The sequence below is a fragment of the Caretta caretta genome, chromosome 15 (assembly GCF_965140235.1).
Source record: "Caretta caretta isolate rCarCar2 chromosome 15, rCarCar1.hap1, whole genome shotgun sequence".
In the NCBI taxonomy this organism is placed as follows: domain Eukaryota; kingdom Metazoa; phylum Chordata; order Testudines; family Cheloniidae; genus Caretta; species Caretta caretta.
Window position 1 is genome coordinate 11,491,127 of NC_134220.1, and position 17,669 is coordinate 11,508,795.

Genomic DNA, 17,669 nt, shown 5'->3' on the forward strand with positions numbered 1-17,669 from the left:
TTTCCACAGAACCTTTTTATTTTCCTTTTTAAGCTTTTAATACAAGGCAGCATAGTCTATATCTTTTTTATTATAATGAGGTATTTAAAATATTTACAAAGAAATGGTATTCAAAGACTTAAAAAAAAAATCCCTTTTCTGACCCCTATAAACATCAACACTTAATCTCTGCTCAGTGAGTCCCCTTAAAGTAGATGGGTAGAAAAGCTTATTTGGATGGCTTGAACCCTACTCAGAGGGGGATGTGCACTTCTCTGAATTAGTCCTACACAGATGATGAACTACCCCACTCTGAGAAACAAGTGGTTCTTGCTGACACACCTGCCCTAAAACCTTCATCTGAAGGGGTCAGTTTGGATAAACAACCCCTGCAGCGTGACCTCTCCTGCAGCCTGTGCAAGGGACTCAGAACAGGATGCACAAGGCCTTGATGTGCCTGCAGCAGGGCAGCTGGCTTGTCCTTTGCTCAAGTGCTCTCCAGTTGCCTTCACCCTAGGACTGGCTTAAACTCTTGTTTGCTGGAAATGCACATCCCTGGGGGAAGTCTGAAAATGGCTACTATCCCTTTAAGCAGCACAGAGTGTGGCCACTCTCCCTGAAGCTGACTGAGGGATTTTCTACTTTCCCTCCACTTTTGAAATACTTCTGCTCCTCTCCTGCCCTAGCAGACAGCCTATGTGGCTGCTTTGGAACCAGGCTCCTGTTGTACCAGCCAAGGAGAGTGGGAATGTGTCCTGGGCACTGGAAGACTTTGCTTTATGAGCATCTTAAGATCTCTTAAGCAATGCATTGGGGCTAAACATCTCCCTCGCCTTCAACCAAAACCTTCTATCTCCCAGCTGAAGCCAAGCTCCTCACTTGCACATAGTGATGGTTCTTAGTTGACACCTGCCCTTCTCTAAAAGAAATTTGCACAGGACAGCTTTTTCCTCAAGCTTTTTTCCTTCTAAAATAAAAACTACATTCAAAGTCTCTATATAACCCTGCGATAAAGCTCCCACCAGTCCCAGTGCTACTGATATAGTGTCAGATCACAGACTCAAATGCAAGTGACGCTGCACTGTTCAAAAGGGAAGAGAACAGAAAAAAGGATGCGGAGAGTTCCCACTCTGAAATATAGGTGGCTAGGCCAGCGTGGCACAGTGCCAGCTTGGGAAATCAGTCCCCCTCCCCTGCTGCAGTAATCCCTGGAGATGAGAGGAGTTGCCTGAGGCTCCAACTGCACCAGTCCCCAAGTGAAACATGTCCTGCTAGCCACACAATGAAAGGTCACTGTACTGGACTACACTGCACAGCCGCCATTTCAGTGCATCTCCAAGTCCTGTCGCTTGCTGGAATTCATCAACAAAAAAATACAAATGAACCCTCGCTCCCAAAACAAGAGACTAGGGTCTTCGCCTCAATCGTTTCAGTCTGCCCTCCTGGCCCTAGCTCTTCAGGCCCCAGGAGTACCTGCCTGGCCCATGAGAGGTGCATTGCCATCATGGGCCTCCTCTACAGGGGTCTGGTTGGTGTGCACCACTATCGTGTTTTCATCCACAAGCTCACAGGCCTGGTTAGTGAAGGCAGAAAGTGGAAGGGTGATGCGCTGCATTTCTCGCTCATAAACCTTCTGCTCGTGCTGCTCCTTCAAGTCTTTGCCCCTAGAGAGAAAACCAGAACAGGTGCTCTGAGTGCTACTGCAGTAAGGTCATGCCCTACAAGTGGGCACTGGCCTAAAGGCACTGCAGCAGAAGGGAAGAGGCTACTGCTCCAACAAAAAATCAGGCCTTCAACATGAATGTGAGGTGCTGGGTTTTTCCCCAAACTCCCAACTACAGTGCTGAAAGCACCCAGGCAAACAGAGCTGGTGGGGGTGAAATTTCCAACAGTCCTTGCTTCTGACTGGTTCATCTAGTATTACAATGTCATGGAGGTTAAAGCCAGGCCCCTTCCACCTGTCACTGGACTCAAGGCCCAGACAGTAGATAGGGAAACAACACATGTGGCAGCAAACTGAATTTTAGTTTATAGCTCTGTCTTGAGTCCCTGTAACATGCATGACTGCTGAGTCAAAGCAGTAGCTGCCAATGTTTAGAGAAGCCATTAACTGTGAATGGTAGGAAAGGATGCAAGAGCTCTGGGTGGTAGCTGGCATTTGCACAGGTGAGGAGAGGTGAAGACATGCTTTAGGCACTGAATATCTTCCAGAAAGCAAACTGAGTTAATGGCACTGCTCAGAGTAGGTGTGTAATGGGCTTATGTGCCTGCTGTGTTCCAAAGAGACTTGCTTCTCCAAACTACCTGACCCTTCACATGACAGCAAGGAAGGTGACAAGTCCTCAACGTCTGGTGCCAAGAAGTGGCTTTTTTAAAAAAATGAGTGACAGGTGTTATTGAACTCTACAGTGAAGGTAACAAGTGCTTTAGTTAATGAGAAAAACCCGGGTTTTGTTGTTGTTTTTAAAAAAAAAGTGCTACATGCAAAATGTAACTCTAACTGGGAAGCAAATGCACCTGAATATGGCTGTCTGAAAAGGGAAAAAACTGAAGCAGCCAGTGCTGACCCTGCCTTAAGCTTGAACTTGGGCTATTTTGAATTAAGGGAGGAGCTACTAAGAGTCAAGCCTCCCCAAAATCCAAATCTTCTCACAGCAAAGGCAGTCCTGGCAGAGCCAGGCCACAGTTCAACGGAAGTCTGGTGGATCAGAAATTACATCTCCGACTGTACTCTGCTTGAGCCCTGCAGTAGTCAGCTCCCACTCAAGGGGCTAGAACAGCTTCCAGGGTTTACTGCCAGACAGTTCTAGTGCAGTCTAATGTTCTTTCTTCCCTCCACCCCTGCCAGTCCTCTCTATCTACCTTCACTCATTGGAAAGTGCTAGATTTGTGCTTTAACCTTATGTAACACTGAGCGAGTCTCTGCTGTCCAAGCTTGCTGATACATCTTATTTAAGGACTTGGCTCAGCCTGGGAGGGACTCATTCTGCTTCACTAGGAGAGGTTGGCAGCTAGAGCTGCAAGAGTTAAGTCCTAAAGCAGGGATGTGATGCAGGGATGTGATGATCGCTCTGTGGCTCTAGGATGTCTGCCTGGAATGCTACAGACAAACTGCAGGCCTGATCAGCCTGTCAGGTGCACACGTAACTCTGACTGAACTGAATGGGAGTTGAGTATGTGCAGCTGTCAGGCTAACTAGGCCATGCAATTCAAAGGACAAATTTAGGAAAGGGAAAGAATTATGATTCTACCCTGTTTTCAAATAGATGAAGGCATAAACACCCAAGGGACAGATGGTTAGACTGCCATGAGTAGGAAGGGGAAGAGTGGGCTCAGCCAAGGGAAGACACAGAACAAAGGGCAGGTTACTGTGGTTTGGGTGTTTGTTTTTAAATACAGCTGTTATTACTTTCCCTGTCTCACTGTGTTAGGGCCTAATCCTATGAGGTACTCAACTCCCACTGATTTAACAGAGTAGCCAGTGCTCAGCCCCACCCATGATCAGGTGCTTATGACACTCAGATGTGCTGGCAGGTCCATATTGGGGAATCATAGGCAGACTGGCCAATGTGTCTACGTAACTGCAGCCCTGCCAAGGGCCTCTGAATTGCAATAATGGAATGAAATTCCAGAGGTTAATAAGTCTTGTTTCTGAAAAGTTTCACAAGGCAAGTGGTGAAAGCTCTATCACTCAAGACATATAAAAGTATACTGTGCAGCATCCAAGAGGCTGTACTTCAAGGGGAGTGGGCTCCTCCCCTGGCCCTGGAGGATGGGGGGTTTACTATGGGACCTAATACCTCTGTGTTCAAATGAGTTCCATCGAGGCTATGACAAGACCAGATCTCACAGCAGCACCACCACTAATGTATAAGAGCCTACACTTCCCAGAGTCCTGCATGAACTGGGACTCAGGTGTTCTCTATAGCAGCTCAGAATTTCCTGACTTTTATAGGCCTGTATCACAGCCACAATGCAAACTCTTGATCCAGAGACTACTTACCTTTTGTAGATGTAGCCCACAACAATGCCAGCTCCAATGGCAATGATTATCACCATCATGATAAAGGCCATCACAGAGCCTATGGAGAAGGAGCAGAAGCGACAAAATTAGGAACAAGGCAGTACCTCAGCCTCTATATACAGCAATGGCTTTAGGATTCAGAAAAGAAACATCCTGTTCTAGTCCCACTGAGGAATCTAGAGAATGTTCCTAGAGGTCATACCTAATGTCCCTAAGTCCTTCTTTTCCTTGGAGTTCATCCGGACTCTCTGACTGATCCCAATGACGGGCTGCACAGCAGCTGCCTCGCTCCGGGCTGGTAAAGTATCAGCTGGTTCAAATACCTGGTCTATCCCCTGAGAAACCTCAGCCGCAACTGTAGGGACCAGAGTCTTTGTGGAGGAGGTAGCACCTGTTGGGGGAAAAAATACATTAAAATATTGAAGTGTGTCACCAAAGTTTCATAGCAACACCTATCTTGTGAATGGGGCACAAACCCATCTCAGACCCAGAACCCTGGGACCTTCCTCATCTTAGGCTGACAAATACTCCCACTGCCCCTTAGATATTACAGTGCCTCCGCACAGATGGGAGAAAACACACATACACTTTTCAGTTCAACTGCTGCTAAAGGTCAAGGGCAATCTAGGCAACTGGCAGAGCAAAACACCAAAACAGGAGTAAGAGAACAGAGGAGAGAACTGAACCCAGAGCATAATCATAATCAAAGGGCCACCAGGTAAATCCATTTATAGCTCAATATACAGAGAAAAACAAAAACACACTGAACAGAAATGACCAAGCTGATCAATATCCCCATACTGAACTCTTGTAGGAGCTCCCGCTGTTCTATTTCCCTCCTGCCTCAACATTCTTGAGCAGGAAAGGCCTGCGTGGGACTGGTCTATGAAAGAATTTAAGGCCATCACCGCTCTCTTATCATTTACAGCATGCTACCAAACAGCCCTTGTGGAAGAGTGAACTGAAGATGATGGGGAATGGAAGAGGGGGAGCACTCACTCTGGGTCCACCATCTAGCTCACCTTTCATATTCCTGACAAAAGCTAAAGGGGGTGTCACCTCAGGGCACTAGCAATATAAACCTTTCACATCCTAGCAAAGCATCATCCATGTGGCTCACTAATCTTCATATTCCATTTCATATGACCACTCTGGAGTAACAAAGGCCATACCAGCAGGACACGCTTCTACTTCCTGTCTGGGCTAACCCTAGACAAGAAAAACTACCTTTTTAGAGGAGACCCCACACTCAATATGCTGCCAGGACTGAAAGCCACCCTCCAGAGCATCTTTTCAGAATGCTCCTCCCACACATATGATGGCAATGTTCCTTCCTCTAGGCATTTTTCCTTGGAGCATTTTGGTTCAATACCTCCACAGAGTCTGTGATCATCCCGACTGACCTCCCGTATAACACAGACCATAGGACTTCCTTGAATTAATTTCTCTTTGAACTATAGCATATCTTTTAGAAAAAAACTATTATGTGATGAGGGTGGAGGGTTGGGTTAGTAACAGGCAGGAGACCACCAGGAAATAAGGGTCCCTCTGCAGAGGGATGTTACTTCACACAGTGTCTTTCAGAAAAAAAGAGCACAGGATCTGGCAGGGGCTATTTCTGGGGAAGAGAAAGCACTGGGACAGCCCCTGCCCGGGCAGACATACCACAGCAGGGAAGGTGGGTTTAATCTGACAAAATGGCTGAATCCCTGGCAACTGCACTAATTGCTCAGCATATTGGCTCCCAATCCCAGGCAGTTCCCCAGTCCTAGGACTTTTAAAAAAAGAGCCATAAACAGGGAACATCTACTCTGCTTTGTCCTTAATGAGAAGCAGTCCAAGGGTAGGAGGATTGACAAGACTGAGGGAGGCAAGAATTCTGATTCCTGCCTGGGGTGGGGGACTACATTCAAGGAGAGATATGCTCTCCTGTAGAACAAAAGGGTGGGTAGAAAGACATGCATGGGGTCTCCTGGAAATCCTCCAAAGCACCTGCAATCCTCCCAGCTTGATATTGTCTGTAAACTTTATAAGTGTAGCCTCTATGCTATTATCTAAATAACGTATGAAGATATTGAACAGGACCGGACCCAGAATCAATCCCAGCAGGACCCCACTCGATAAGCCCTTCCAGCTTGACTGTGAATCACTGATGACTACTCTCTGGGAACAGTTTTTTAACCAAAACAAATTTTGGAATGAAAGATGGGTGACTCTCAGACATGAGAGAGGAGAGCAAACAAGCAGATAGGTCAGACAGGATCAGTGCAGATGTGTTCCGTATTGTGCATGTTCAAACTTTGTCGCTGAAATAGTCCTAAACAGTAGGTCTCTCACAAGATTATTCTCCACTCTAATACCTCTATCAGGAAGATTTTCCTGGTATTCCAGTTCTTCCCTTTCTTAATTTCTTCCTGTTAATCCTAATTATTCTCCCATCAGACAATTCCTCTCCATACCTGTAGGTGGCTAGCCCATGCCCCTATCAATCCCCTGGTGTCCATTCTGGATAGCTTTACTTGTTTAATCTTTGCCTCCAGCCCCCTGTGGTTTCCGGGGTGCCCCAGCTGTTTGGGAAGCTCTCCACAAGCTGGTGCCTGAGCCCTGACATTTTGCTGCTCTTGGCTCCCTCTGGTTTGTCAACAGCTGAGCTGCCCACCCTGACATGGCCTTTCCCTGCAGTGACCTTAGGGCAGGACCACGTAGGACCAGGGGCTGGTGGGGAGGGGGCTGCGCAGAGGCCCTCTCTGGGGCTCGAGACACAGCCCAAGGGGCAGACCCACACCTGGGAAGGGCCGGGATGACGTCACGGAGGGTGCCTTGGAAGGAAAGGGGGAGGCTGGCTCACTCCACGTGCAGGGGGCGGGGCCAGCCCCGCCCGGGGGGGCGGGGCCAAATTGTTTACACGCCGACCTCTCGCCGCTGGGATGACATCACCCCAAAACAGGAGACCAATGGGAAGCCCCTAGAAGCTCGGCAACAGGGCAGCCAATCCCGCTGCAGCAGGGGTGGGGACTGGCAACTGCGCCCCCTCGTTTTTCACCGGAGGCGCTCCCCCCCCCGCGCACGTGCCCGGGCCCCGCTGACCCCACGCGGGGAGAGCAGCGGGCACGTGGCCCTGCAGCGGGCGGGGACCCCGGACTGGGGGAGCGGGGCTCGCGCCGGCCCGGGGAAGCGCGCGGGCAGCCCGGCGCCACGGGAGCTGGGGGCGGCCGGGCGGAACCCCGCTCACCTGGGCAGGGGGCGATGGCGCAGAGGCTCCGCTCCGGGGTCCCGGCCGCGCCGCTCACGTAGCACCAGGGGGCCGCGTCGCCGTCGGGGTTCCGGCAGCTGCTGTGATCCTCGGAGACTGGGGGCCGGGAAAGACAGTTACGGCGCTGCAGGGGCTGGGCTTGGACCCCGGTGCGGGAGACCCCCCTCCCCAGCACGCACAGGAGCGGGGAGCTGCGGGGGGTGCGTGTGTGTGTGACAATAACAACAACCGACCAGCTGTTTGCCGCCCCCGCCCTTGCAATAAAACCCAACCACCGCCGAGCAGGAGCCGAGCGCACCTACCTGCAAGCGGCGCGGAGGTGGAGTTTCTCTGCACCGCTAGCCAGTTCAAGCAGGGGACACCGCCCGTGGCGAACTGTTGGTTGCCCCGGTAGGAAACTCCATTGCCACGGACACACTCTGGAGAGGACGAGAGACCCCCACAGGCCCTGAAACCGCCCGCACACTTTGTAACCAACAGCAGCCCCCCCGCTTGTGCTCGCCCCCACGCTGCGTCGGTCTCCTCGCCCCTGCCCTCCACGCAGCTCTAAAACATCAAAGCACCGAACAGCCTCCCTGCCGCCATGACATTTCCGATGTAAATAGGGGCGAACAAACTAGATTCTAAAAGGGGGCAGCAGAAAGGCGGTCAGCGCCGCCAAGCCACTCGGACAGGGGCTGCTGCTTCCACGCGATTTTAGACTCCGCAAACCGCCCAGCAGGCGAGGTTTGGGCAACCAGCTCCTCTGGTCTTCAAACGGGCATATACAAGAAGTCCAGTCCCCTGGAGTGCCGGGACTGGGGGAATGACCCTCTCGAGGCCCCTACCAGTGCTGCGAATAAAGGGTAAAAGAGACGTGACCTATCTCCAGGCGCGGGGACAGTGGGGTGCTGAAAGTGGAAACCACAGATTTGGCTGTTATTACAACTTCGGGCCAGGGAGAGCAGCCGCGCCCTGGGTCCAGCACCCCCGTGAAGGGGCTCCACGGGGAAAGGGGAGGGGGGATGCTTCCCTACCAGTGCCATCCCCTGGCAGAGAAAGGGGGGTTTTCAGGAGGCTGAGATTTGTCTTTGTTCCTGGTAACAAAGATGGAGCTCGGAGTCCGTCTCTCCGAAATCATACGGAATAAGACACCCCCACCCCATACCAGGGCAATGCGGGCTCCTTCGCCGGCCCCCCGCGCGGCGAGCTCCCGGGAGGTGGGTACGTGTGTGTGGTCCCGGGGGGTTCTCGGGGCTTTCGCGCTCACCTTCGGCGGCGGACGCTGCAGTCAGCAGCGCGGTGCTGAGAAGCAAAGCTTGCCCCCAGTCCAGCATCCTCGGTCCCGCCCGTGCCCAAGCAAAGGCTGAAGAACAATTAGCCGGGGAAGTCTCGGCGATCTCGCTCCGCTTTCGCCTCGGCCCCGGCTTTGCAGCTGGCAGATCTGCCCTTGTTGTTTTCTCTTGTGGTAAACAGCCCCGGCTGGAGCTCCCTGCACTCGCTGCAGCGCAGGCTCCTCCTCTCCAGAGCCTCGGCAGGCTGCGAGAGAGAGAGAGAAACAGCCGCAGCAGAGAGCGTGGCGGAGGGCAGCGGGCGCCTCGGGGTCTGCCGCTCCCGGCCCCTGGGTCTGGGAGTCTCCAGGATTCAGTCATATAAACGGTGACATAGACGCTCTAAGGCCAAGCTCCGGCCACCGGGGCTTTCACGGACCTCCCGGGGGTTTTGCACGACTCTGGGATCGGCGAGGGGCGCCCAGGAACCAGTTATAGCCGGAGTTAAATCGCACTTAACCCTTCCCTCGCTGTTGCGCGCACACAGGCGTCGTGGAGCCGGTTCCACTCCTTCGGCCCACTGCCTCGGGGCAGGGGGTGCGCTTCTGGTCTGCGGCCCCCCTCACAGCACTCTCACCCTCTGCTGCAATCTCTTCGGGGACACTCATCCCCAGGCCCACAGACACACCAAGGAATACACACACCATTCAGAGATGGAGAGAGAGGCAGAGCCTGAAGTGAACTTGCCCCCCTTGAAGGTAGTCTCGTTTCAACCCCTCCATCCAAACTTTGTATATTATGCAAGATTCATGTTCCAAGAGGGCTGGAGAGAGTGTTCTTGGGAGTCCAGCAGTGGCGCTCGCTGATCTGTCTGCAAAAGACACTATGGTAATGGCAGGGCCTTCCCCGTCCCACCTTCAGCAATGAATCCCTCTGTGCCACTAGGCACCCAGGGAGGGAGTTAGGTAAACTTGATTTCCTGTTTCAGAGTAGCAGCCGTGTTAGTCTGTATTCGCAAAAAGAACAGGAGGACTTGTGGCACCTTAGAGACTAACCAATTTATTTGAGCATGAGCTTTCGTGAGCTACAGCTCACTTCATTGGATGCATTCAGTGGAAAACCTGATGAAGTGAGCTGTAGCTCACGAAAGCTCATGCTCAAATAAATTGGTTAGTCTCTAAGGTGCCACAAGTCCTCCTTTTCTTTTTGATTTCCTGTGTGACAACGCATGTTATGAAACAACGCCATTAGATGGTTTTTGCTAGTCTAGTGGATTGATTGGTATCTGTGCGATGATAGCCACAGAAGGGTCCCACAGGAGTAGTGCCATGGAAGTGGGGGTTTGAAGAAAAATATTCTAGAGTTAAGAAAGGTGGATGTTATTCTATTCAGGTCTGATACAGCAGTGCTGTGGTATCTGAGGGAAGGATACTTGCAAAGTAGAAATAAAAATATTTTTGCAGAAGAGTTGGCAGGAAACCTGGTAGGGTTCATCTGTAGTATTGAAAGCAGGGTGCATGTGTTTGCCTGTCTCAGCTTCTTCCTACAGCCTTGATATCAGTGAAAGAACATGTCTGCGCAATGTGGTAGAGATAGACCCAGGTTGGCACCTTTTAGACAAGACCCTGAGCTTAATCATGTGCAATTAATTTGTATATTGGAAACAAACCTGAGCTGCTGGAGTTGATGAAGGTGTTTATAGCTACAATAGCTTGTTATTACCAAAAATATTTACCTTACTCTAACAGCTCAAAGAGGGAGAAAAAAATCATTTGTCTCACAAATGCAGCTTCCCTATTTTCACCTACAGGATGGGTCACAGGCCCAATTTTACACACTCATGTGTGATTCCTTCCAATCTCTACCAGTCTGGATCCTTGGCCTCTATATTTATGACATCTTTGGTTTTCCCAAGGCTCCTAATCCTGCCCTCTTTAGTCTGGATCTGAAGGGGAATTTCTCTCTTTTATAAATTTACACAGGGGGAGATGGCCAATGAAGAGCTCCCTATTCACCTGTAACTACCAAGGTACACCCTTATTTCCTAATTTGGGTTCCTCTGAGCTTGCCATAGTAAGCAGGAGATCCCAAACGGTGTCACTAAACGTAGTGGCACTCACTAACATATAGGCTATGCTTTCACCTCAAAGACATCAATTCCTGTAGCTTCTCTGCTTTTCTTTATTTAATCCCACATCATTTAGAATCTGTGGCTCTGGTCCTAGCTTTCTGGAGAAATGTTCACAGCATAATAAGAGGTGAAAACTCCCTGAAAAATACTGTTAGTGTTGGTTCCATTGCAGGCATTCTATCAAAATAATGCAACCTTTGGTAGCAATTTCGGACAATAGGTTTAAAATAGTTGTTTCTATTTTTAAATAGGTAGGAGGCACTCAGATACTGTGATGAGGGTAACCATATAAGTGCCTAGATTGACAGACTGTTGTTTCCTATTTTAGACAAATGAAAAACAATCAGCTAAAATATTCAGCCCTTCTGGATGGTAGAAAGTCTCTAAAAAGGTTTAGGGAGGAAGAATGGGCTTGTGGTTAAGGCACAAGACTGAATACAAGGTACTATTTCTGGCTGTGCCACAGACCTTGTGTAAGACCTTCGGCATTCCACTCTCTCCTCTGTGCTTCATTTTCACTTTCTAGAAAAATCGGGGTAGATAATCATGATTTCCTACCTTAGAGGGATGTTGAGAAGATCAGTGCTTATAAAATGTTTTAAAATCATCACATGAAAGCCGCTAAAAGAGTGAAAAGTATTTTTGCACCAGAAGGCTACATGGCCTAATGGCTAATGGGTGACTGGGCATCCAGCAAGTGTATATTCTACTGGTTCTCCACATGATCTTGGTCAAGTTAAGCTTCCTGGGGCTTCAGTTTCATCACTTGTAAAATGGGTATATTAGTACTCACCCACCTTTAAAGGACTTTGACATCACTGGTGAAGGAAGCTGTGTAAGTACTGGTTCCCACTAGCTGAAATGTCTGCTCTGTTTAAATGCTTTATGTTTTACTGTGGGCACAGACTCTTGCTGAGCCAGATTCTAAGGTCTTATTTCTGGCAGCACTTTCACTGAAGTCTGTGGAAGTTTTGACTAAGGCTGTGAGATCAGGCCCTCTGTCTCTTATGAGTCTTCAAAAAAGATTTTAGGGGCAAAATTCTGCCCAGACTAAAGCTGATGGGAAGTACATATAGGGATCCAAGGGTAGAATTTAGCCTTAGCTGTTTGCAGAGGGTGAAACCGTTGTTAAATCAAACTGATTTATTTTAGCTCATCCCATGAGACAAAGTAAAGCTTCATAGCCAACTACACAAGAGGCAACTCCTTACCCTCAAACTGATCCAGGAACTGCAGGGCTGGGAAGCATCTGTGGAAACAAAACTCAAATTTTCCCAATCCTGCCTCCTGTTATATCAGGGTATGAGCTGTGCTTCTTATCCCACACAACTAAGTTCGCTCAAAGCTTTATGAACTTCCAGTCGAATCAGGGAGTCTATGAGGGACTCAAAAGCCCTCACATTACTAGGAAAGCAAAATAGCCTTTTCCACCTGTCTGACTTGTACACATTTCTTTTTTCCTTTTATCTCCAGTTTTTCTGGGGTGCCAGAGCAGATTTAGGTCCTGCAATTTGACAGAGCAAAGTCTAATGAGATGCCATGGCACACCGGGTGGGGGCACAAGGGAATTAAAGGCTGTGCCTGCTCATTAGGAATGGGTTGAATCTATTTGTTCTGTTCTTACAGTTGAGAGTTTCTGTTATTTTCTAGAGACTTTATTTGAAAGGAGCCGTTCCACTGATTACTGGATGGATATCTCTGTGCTATATCCATGGCACTTCTCAGTCAAGGATCTTAAAGCACTTCACAGAAGTACCTAGGTATGCCATTTTACAGATAGGGAAATGGGGAGAGAGAGAGAGGCTATGTGATTTTCTCAAGTTTGCATTGTGAATCACTGATCTAGGTTCTGTTCACAGCTGTGTCTTGTGCTCAGTTTGGTGCTTTAACCACTACACAATACTGCCTTCCATTGATATACCTGTATCCTCAAATGCAGACAGTGTCTGTACAGGCTGATATTATGGCATTTACCTTATAGTAGCAGACCAAACTGTCACAGATGTCTTCTCCTTCCAGGCTGTCCCTTTGGTTTTCTTTGTTCTACTTCTTCACCTGTGGAAAAACTTAAAGTTTAAAGAAAAGAAATATTCCAGGGTAGTTAAGCCCTGGAATAAATTGCCTAGGAAGGTTGTGGAATCTGTCATTAGAGATTTTTAAGAGCAGGTTAGATAAACACCTGACACAGATGGTCTAGATAATACTTAGTCCTACCTCAAGTGCAGGGGACTGGATGAGAAGACCTCTCAAGGTCCCGTCCTGTCCTATAATTGTATGAGAATAAGTTAAGCTTACCTGCCACACAGGGTGCTGTGAGAATGAAGCAATGTTTGTAAAGGGCCCAGAAGACAGAAGGCAACAAGTATACTAAGTGTTATTAAGTACTTACACTCCAATAAAATACAGATAATTCTGCAAACCATTCCTACTCCCAGCTCGATCATAAAACAATGTAATGGTTTCTCACCTAACAAAGTCATCCTTACAAGATGCTCCAGGGGACAGAAACAAATTTCAGTACGTTATTTCTGGCTTTCAAAAATGATGAGTAGGAGTCAATCACAAGGACTGGGACAAGTGAGCTGTAGCTCACGAAAGCTCATGCTCAAATAAATTGGTTAGTCTCTAAGGTGCCACAAGTACTCCTTTTCTTTTTGCGACTAAACATGGAGTTTATGAAGTTGTGGGCCAATGTGCAGCAGCAGAATTACAAGACAGAGAGAGAAAGCATGCATTACGGGTAGGGTGACCAGATGTCCCAATTTTACAGGGACAGTCCCAATTTCTGGGTCTTTTTCTTATATAGGCTCTTATTACCCCCCCACCCCCATCCCGATTTTTCACACTTGCTGTCTGGTCACCCTTATTACACAGGTCAGAGGGGGAGAGGGAGTGAAAGTTCTGACTCCATTACTGGATCTCCCTGCTGGCATGTTAAAGAAAAGGCTCTCCCCTCCCCCTCCAATCTGAGAGCAGGAGTTACTGCCAAGTTAGTGCCAGCAGAGCCTCCAGGACTAACAAGGAAGTCAGCAGGAGCAAAACAACCTGGTGTGATATCTGAACTGGTTTGGACAGGTTCAGAGAGTTTGCTCTGCTTATTCAGAGTGCCTTCGCTGATGAGTTTTCTGCATGGTATATAATGAAAGGGTAGAGGCTCTAGTAGTGTAATCTGGGTCCTGCGGTTCAGAGGAGGACAAAATAGCCTCTGTGGGTGACTGCAGGGCTTGAAGGGGGAGTTATATTCTTCCATCACAAAGGGGTCAGTGCTGAATGCCTTCAGCTCTTGCTGGCTACATATGGTGTCAGGACACAACCCACAGCATGATGGAACCCTTCAGACAGCAACAACATCTTTCTATCGTGGCCTCTTTTGTGATAATTTGTAAAGCATTTTACTGTGATACTAATCGGTACCACTCCTTATCACTAAAGCAAGCAAGCAACCCAGAGTTATTTGTATTCATGCTGGTCTGACTATTTTGTAACAGACTCAACTTAGATTACTGTTGTCCTTGTCAGAACTCCCCCTTCCTGGTTTCTGGGCCAGGCACACTGAAATAACAAAAACTGCTTGGATTACATAACCTGTTGTTTTTACTTGGTCTGTGTCATGGCAGGATATCACCAAACCCTAGCTGTGTTATTAGGCGCAAGGCACAGCTGTCTGAGGAGGGGGTGATTTGCCAGCCTAGGCTACGCCTCACACTACTGCTGGAAAAACAGAGCATGTCTCTTTAAGGGTGGAGGAGAAATGCCTCTGTGAGGAAGGCAGCATGGTTTTAGTAGGGAGGCACTGCGATATAAGGGGTGAAAGCACAGGCCTTGAAGTCAAGAGCTCAAGATTTATGAATGTTAATTTTTTAGATCCAGTTTTTCCTACATCCCACATACACCCCGTTAGCTCGCCACTTAGGGATCTTCCCAACAATGAAACTAAAGGTTAGAAATGTTTTTCACTTTTTTTTCTCCTCTCTCTCTCTCTCTCTTTTTTTTTTAAAGGAATTGTTCTCATATTTCCTCCTCCTCGTCTGCTGTTTAGCGTCTTCTTATATTGGAGTTACTTGCCTCACATTTTAAAGGCTGGTGCTGTGTGTCTGGGTCCTGGGGAGCGCTTAGGCCTCCCCTGGTGCCCTTTTTGATTAACCAACCCAAATGTAACACTAACCGTTTCACTTCTCTAGTGACACCTCGTTCATTGCAAGCCTAGTAGTCAGCCAAATTATTTTCCTTCGACTTCAGACTTGGATCTCTTCTGCAGCCTTCCTTACATGCCAAGTGATTCTGCTAATTATCAAGCAGCAGCAGGTACAGATGCAAAACTGTAATCTGAACAATAGTTTTGCAAGGAATCTCGTAGAATTGCTAGTTGTCTGATTACTTGATGCAGGTAAAATTCTACCGCTTGTAAAGTCTTCCTTGCTCTGTTAACTTCAGACAATATACAATGCCACACCACAAAGCTGCACAGAAATGTGAGAGTAAGCATTTGTCCAGCAATGGTTGGTGCTTCTGCATGAGATTTGGTTCCAGAGGTACCAACCGGTGTTGCATTATCAGCTACGGATAGCAATGCATCATACACTTCTCCAGCTTAATACTTCATGGCTCTTACTGCTTCAACTCTGCTTTCCATTCTTCTTTCAGGCAGTTGTTTCACTGTAATACCAGAGTGTCCAATGTGTTTCACAGCAATATCCCATTGACAAATGGATTGAAAATAAATGAAAATAGCCTGAATGACCCCCAAAAGGTTCACTTCTTCAGTACAATAGCCAGCAGCATTGCTCAGTACCAGGCTGATAGAATGGGTGCTACAGGGCACAAAACTGTTCAAAAGAAACTCACGCATCTGTCTCTGTACTCCACTAGTCTTTCCTTTCAGGTTAGCTCTATTGTCACAGTGTTGCCCTCTCACATCTGCAAGAGGCAGTCCCATTTTATTTAACTTCTGGAGAAGAACTTCTGTCATGCCTGCACCACTTGAATCATCCAGTTTCACAAATACTAAGAAGCGTTCCTGTATTTTAACATTAACACCCTGTTTTCCAGATCTTGTGGAAATAAATCTTACAATCACAGCCATATTACCACTTGGCTATTATCCAGTGTGCAATCAAGGACAACTAAGGAATATTTTGATTCCTTCACCATGGATAAGATTTTGCCTCTGATTTCTGATGCCAAAAAGTCAGTTAGCTTATTCGAAATGTTTTTTTTCCAACGTAATGAAGACGGGACTATTTGACGTCTTTCATAATGCCATCAGACAGGATCATCAACTCCAAAAGTTTTAGGAAGTTTCCATTATCTGGTTCCTACAGCCTGTCTGAATGGCCCCCAAGAGCCAAATTCTGAACAGCAAGTGTCCAAGTAAGAGCGACAAGTCTATGCAGAACATCATGCCAGTGTTCTGTTTATACACTAAGTAAATACTGATTATTTTGATCAGCTATTACAGTTTAATCTCTCCTGCAGTCCATTCCACATCTGAATGACGAAATGTGATCAAGAGATTTTTCATGACTGCTGAGAGTGGCAGATACATATTTCCAGTTTCAGATGCCATTGCTTGCCAGTTTGGATTTGAAATTCAAAGTAAAGGTCTTGCAACAAAGGCAAAATATATTATCACTGCCACCCTACCTCAGCCCTGCACCTGGAGCCTTGGCCTAACCTTGCACCACACTGCTGTCCTCCCCCCTCACTTGCCCCTCCAAATGCACCACCCCCAGTTGACCCCCCCAGCAATCCCTGCACCCACCAGTTTGCCCCTCAGGCCTTTCCAGCGGAGCTCCTTGCCCACACACTGGGAGCACTGCCAGAGACATGGTGGAGTTAAAGCAGTGGCTGCCGTGCAAGTCCAGGGCAGCAGCCAGGGACAGCCCAGGCAGCAGGGCCGACATGAGGAGCAGCAGGCATGGACTGGGATCAACAGGGAGCTGAACGCATTGCTGCACTTGGGGTGCCACCATCTGAGCTGCAGCCGCAGTCTTCCCTGGCAGCCCCTCCCAGCTTCATCCCCCACGGCTGTTGCCTCTCTGCTGCCCTAGTCTTGTCCTTGCAGAAAGGCAAATGTCTCTGGTTTTCCTCAACTGTGCACGTCACAGACATGTGGAGACAGCACATTTTATAACTCCTACAATATGTAAAACCTCTCTGCAGCCACTGCAAATGTGCAGAAGCCAGCCCCGGGAAGAATGAGAGCCCCCCCCCCCCCTGCAGTTCTGGTTTTGAGTTTCATTGAATCATAGAAACGTAGGGCTGGAAGGGACCTCAGAAAGGCATGAAGTCCAGGCCCCTGTGCTGAGGCAGGACTGAGTAAACCTAGACCATCCCTGACAGGTATTTGTCTAATCTGTTCTTAAAAATCTTCAGTGATGGGGATTCCACAGCCTCCCGTGGAAGCCTGTTCTAATGCTTCACAGCTTTTCTAGTTAGGAAGTTTTTTCTAATTTCTAACCTACGTTTCCCTTGCTGCAGATTGAGCTCATTTGTTCTTCTCCCAGCTCTAGTGGACATGGAGAACAGTTGCTCACCACCCTTTTTTTAAACAGCCCTTCGTATATTTATCAGGGCCCCCAATAGTAAACATGCCCACTTTTTTTTTTTTTTTAAACCTTTACTCATAGGTCAGGTTTTCTAAACATTTTATCGTTGCTGTTGTTCTCCTCCTCTGGACTGTCTCCAATTTATCTATGTCCTTCCTAGAGTGGGGCACCCAGAACTGAACACAGTACTCCAGCTGAGGCCTCACCAGTGCCGAATAGAGCAGGACTATTACTTCCCAAGTCTTACATACAACAGTCCTGTTAATACACCCCAGAATATTAGACTCTTTTGCAAACGCGTCACATTGGTGACTCATATTCAATTTGTGTTTCACTAGAACGCCCAGATGCTTTTCAGCAGCACTATCACCCAGGCAAGTAGTCCCCATTTTGAAGTTGTACATTTGATTTTTTCCTCCCAAGTGAAGTACTTTGCACTTGTGTTTATTGAATTTCATCTTGTTGACTTGAGACGAGTTCTCCA

The 17,669-nt window shown here is 48.0% G+C and overlaps 1 protein-coding gene across 4 annotated transcripts in view; it reads right to left on the reverse strand.

Moving 5' to 3' along the window:
- Positions 1-17,669, reverse strand: part of PIK3IP1 (phosphoinositide-3-kinase interacting protein 1) — a 24,985-nt gene continuing 7,316 nt past the window's right edge. Inside the window, exons 4-10 of one of the 4 annotated variants that reach the window (XM_048822010.2) lie at positions 12,612-12,692; positions 8,506-9,377; positions 7,559-7,675; positions 7,236-7,352; positions 4,206-4,394; positions 3,983-4,061; positions 1-1,643 (exon numbers count right to left, since the gene is read on the reverse strand). In XM_048822010.2, the coding sequence (XP_048677967.2) occupies positions 1,436-1,643; positions 3,983-4,061; positions 4,206-4,394; positions 7,236-7,352; positions 7,559-7,675; positions 8,506-8,887 (1,092 nt within the window). In that variant the 5' untranslated portion in view covers positions 8,888-9,377; positions 12,612-12,692 and the 3' untranslated portion in view covers positions 1-1,435. Of the gene's footprint in view, positions 1,644-3,982; positions 4,062-4,205; positions 4,395-7,235; positions 7,353-7,558; positions 7,676-8,505; positions 9,441-12,611; positions 12,693-17,669 lie in introns of those variants that run through there. The other 3 variants (XM_048822012.2, XM_048822011.2, XM_075120237.1) reach the window with 3 other exon arrangements.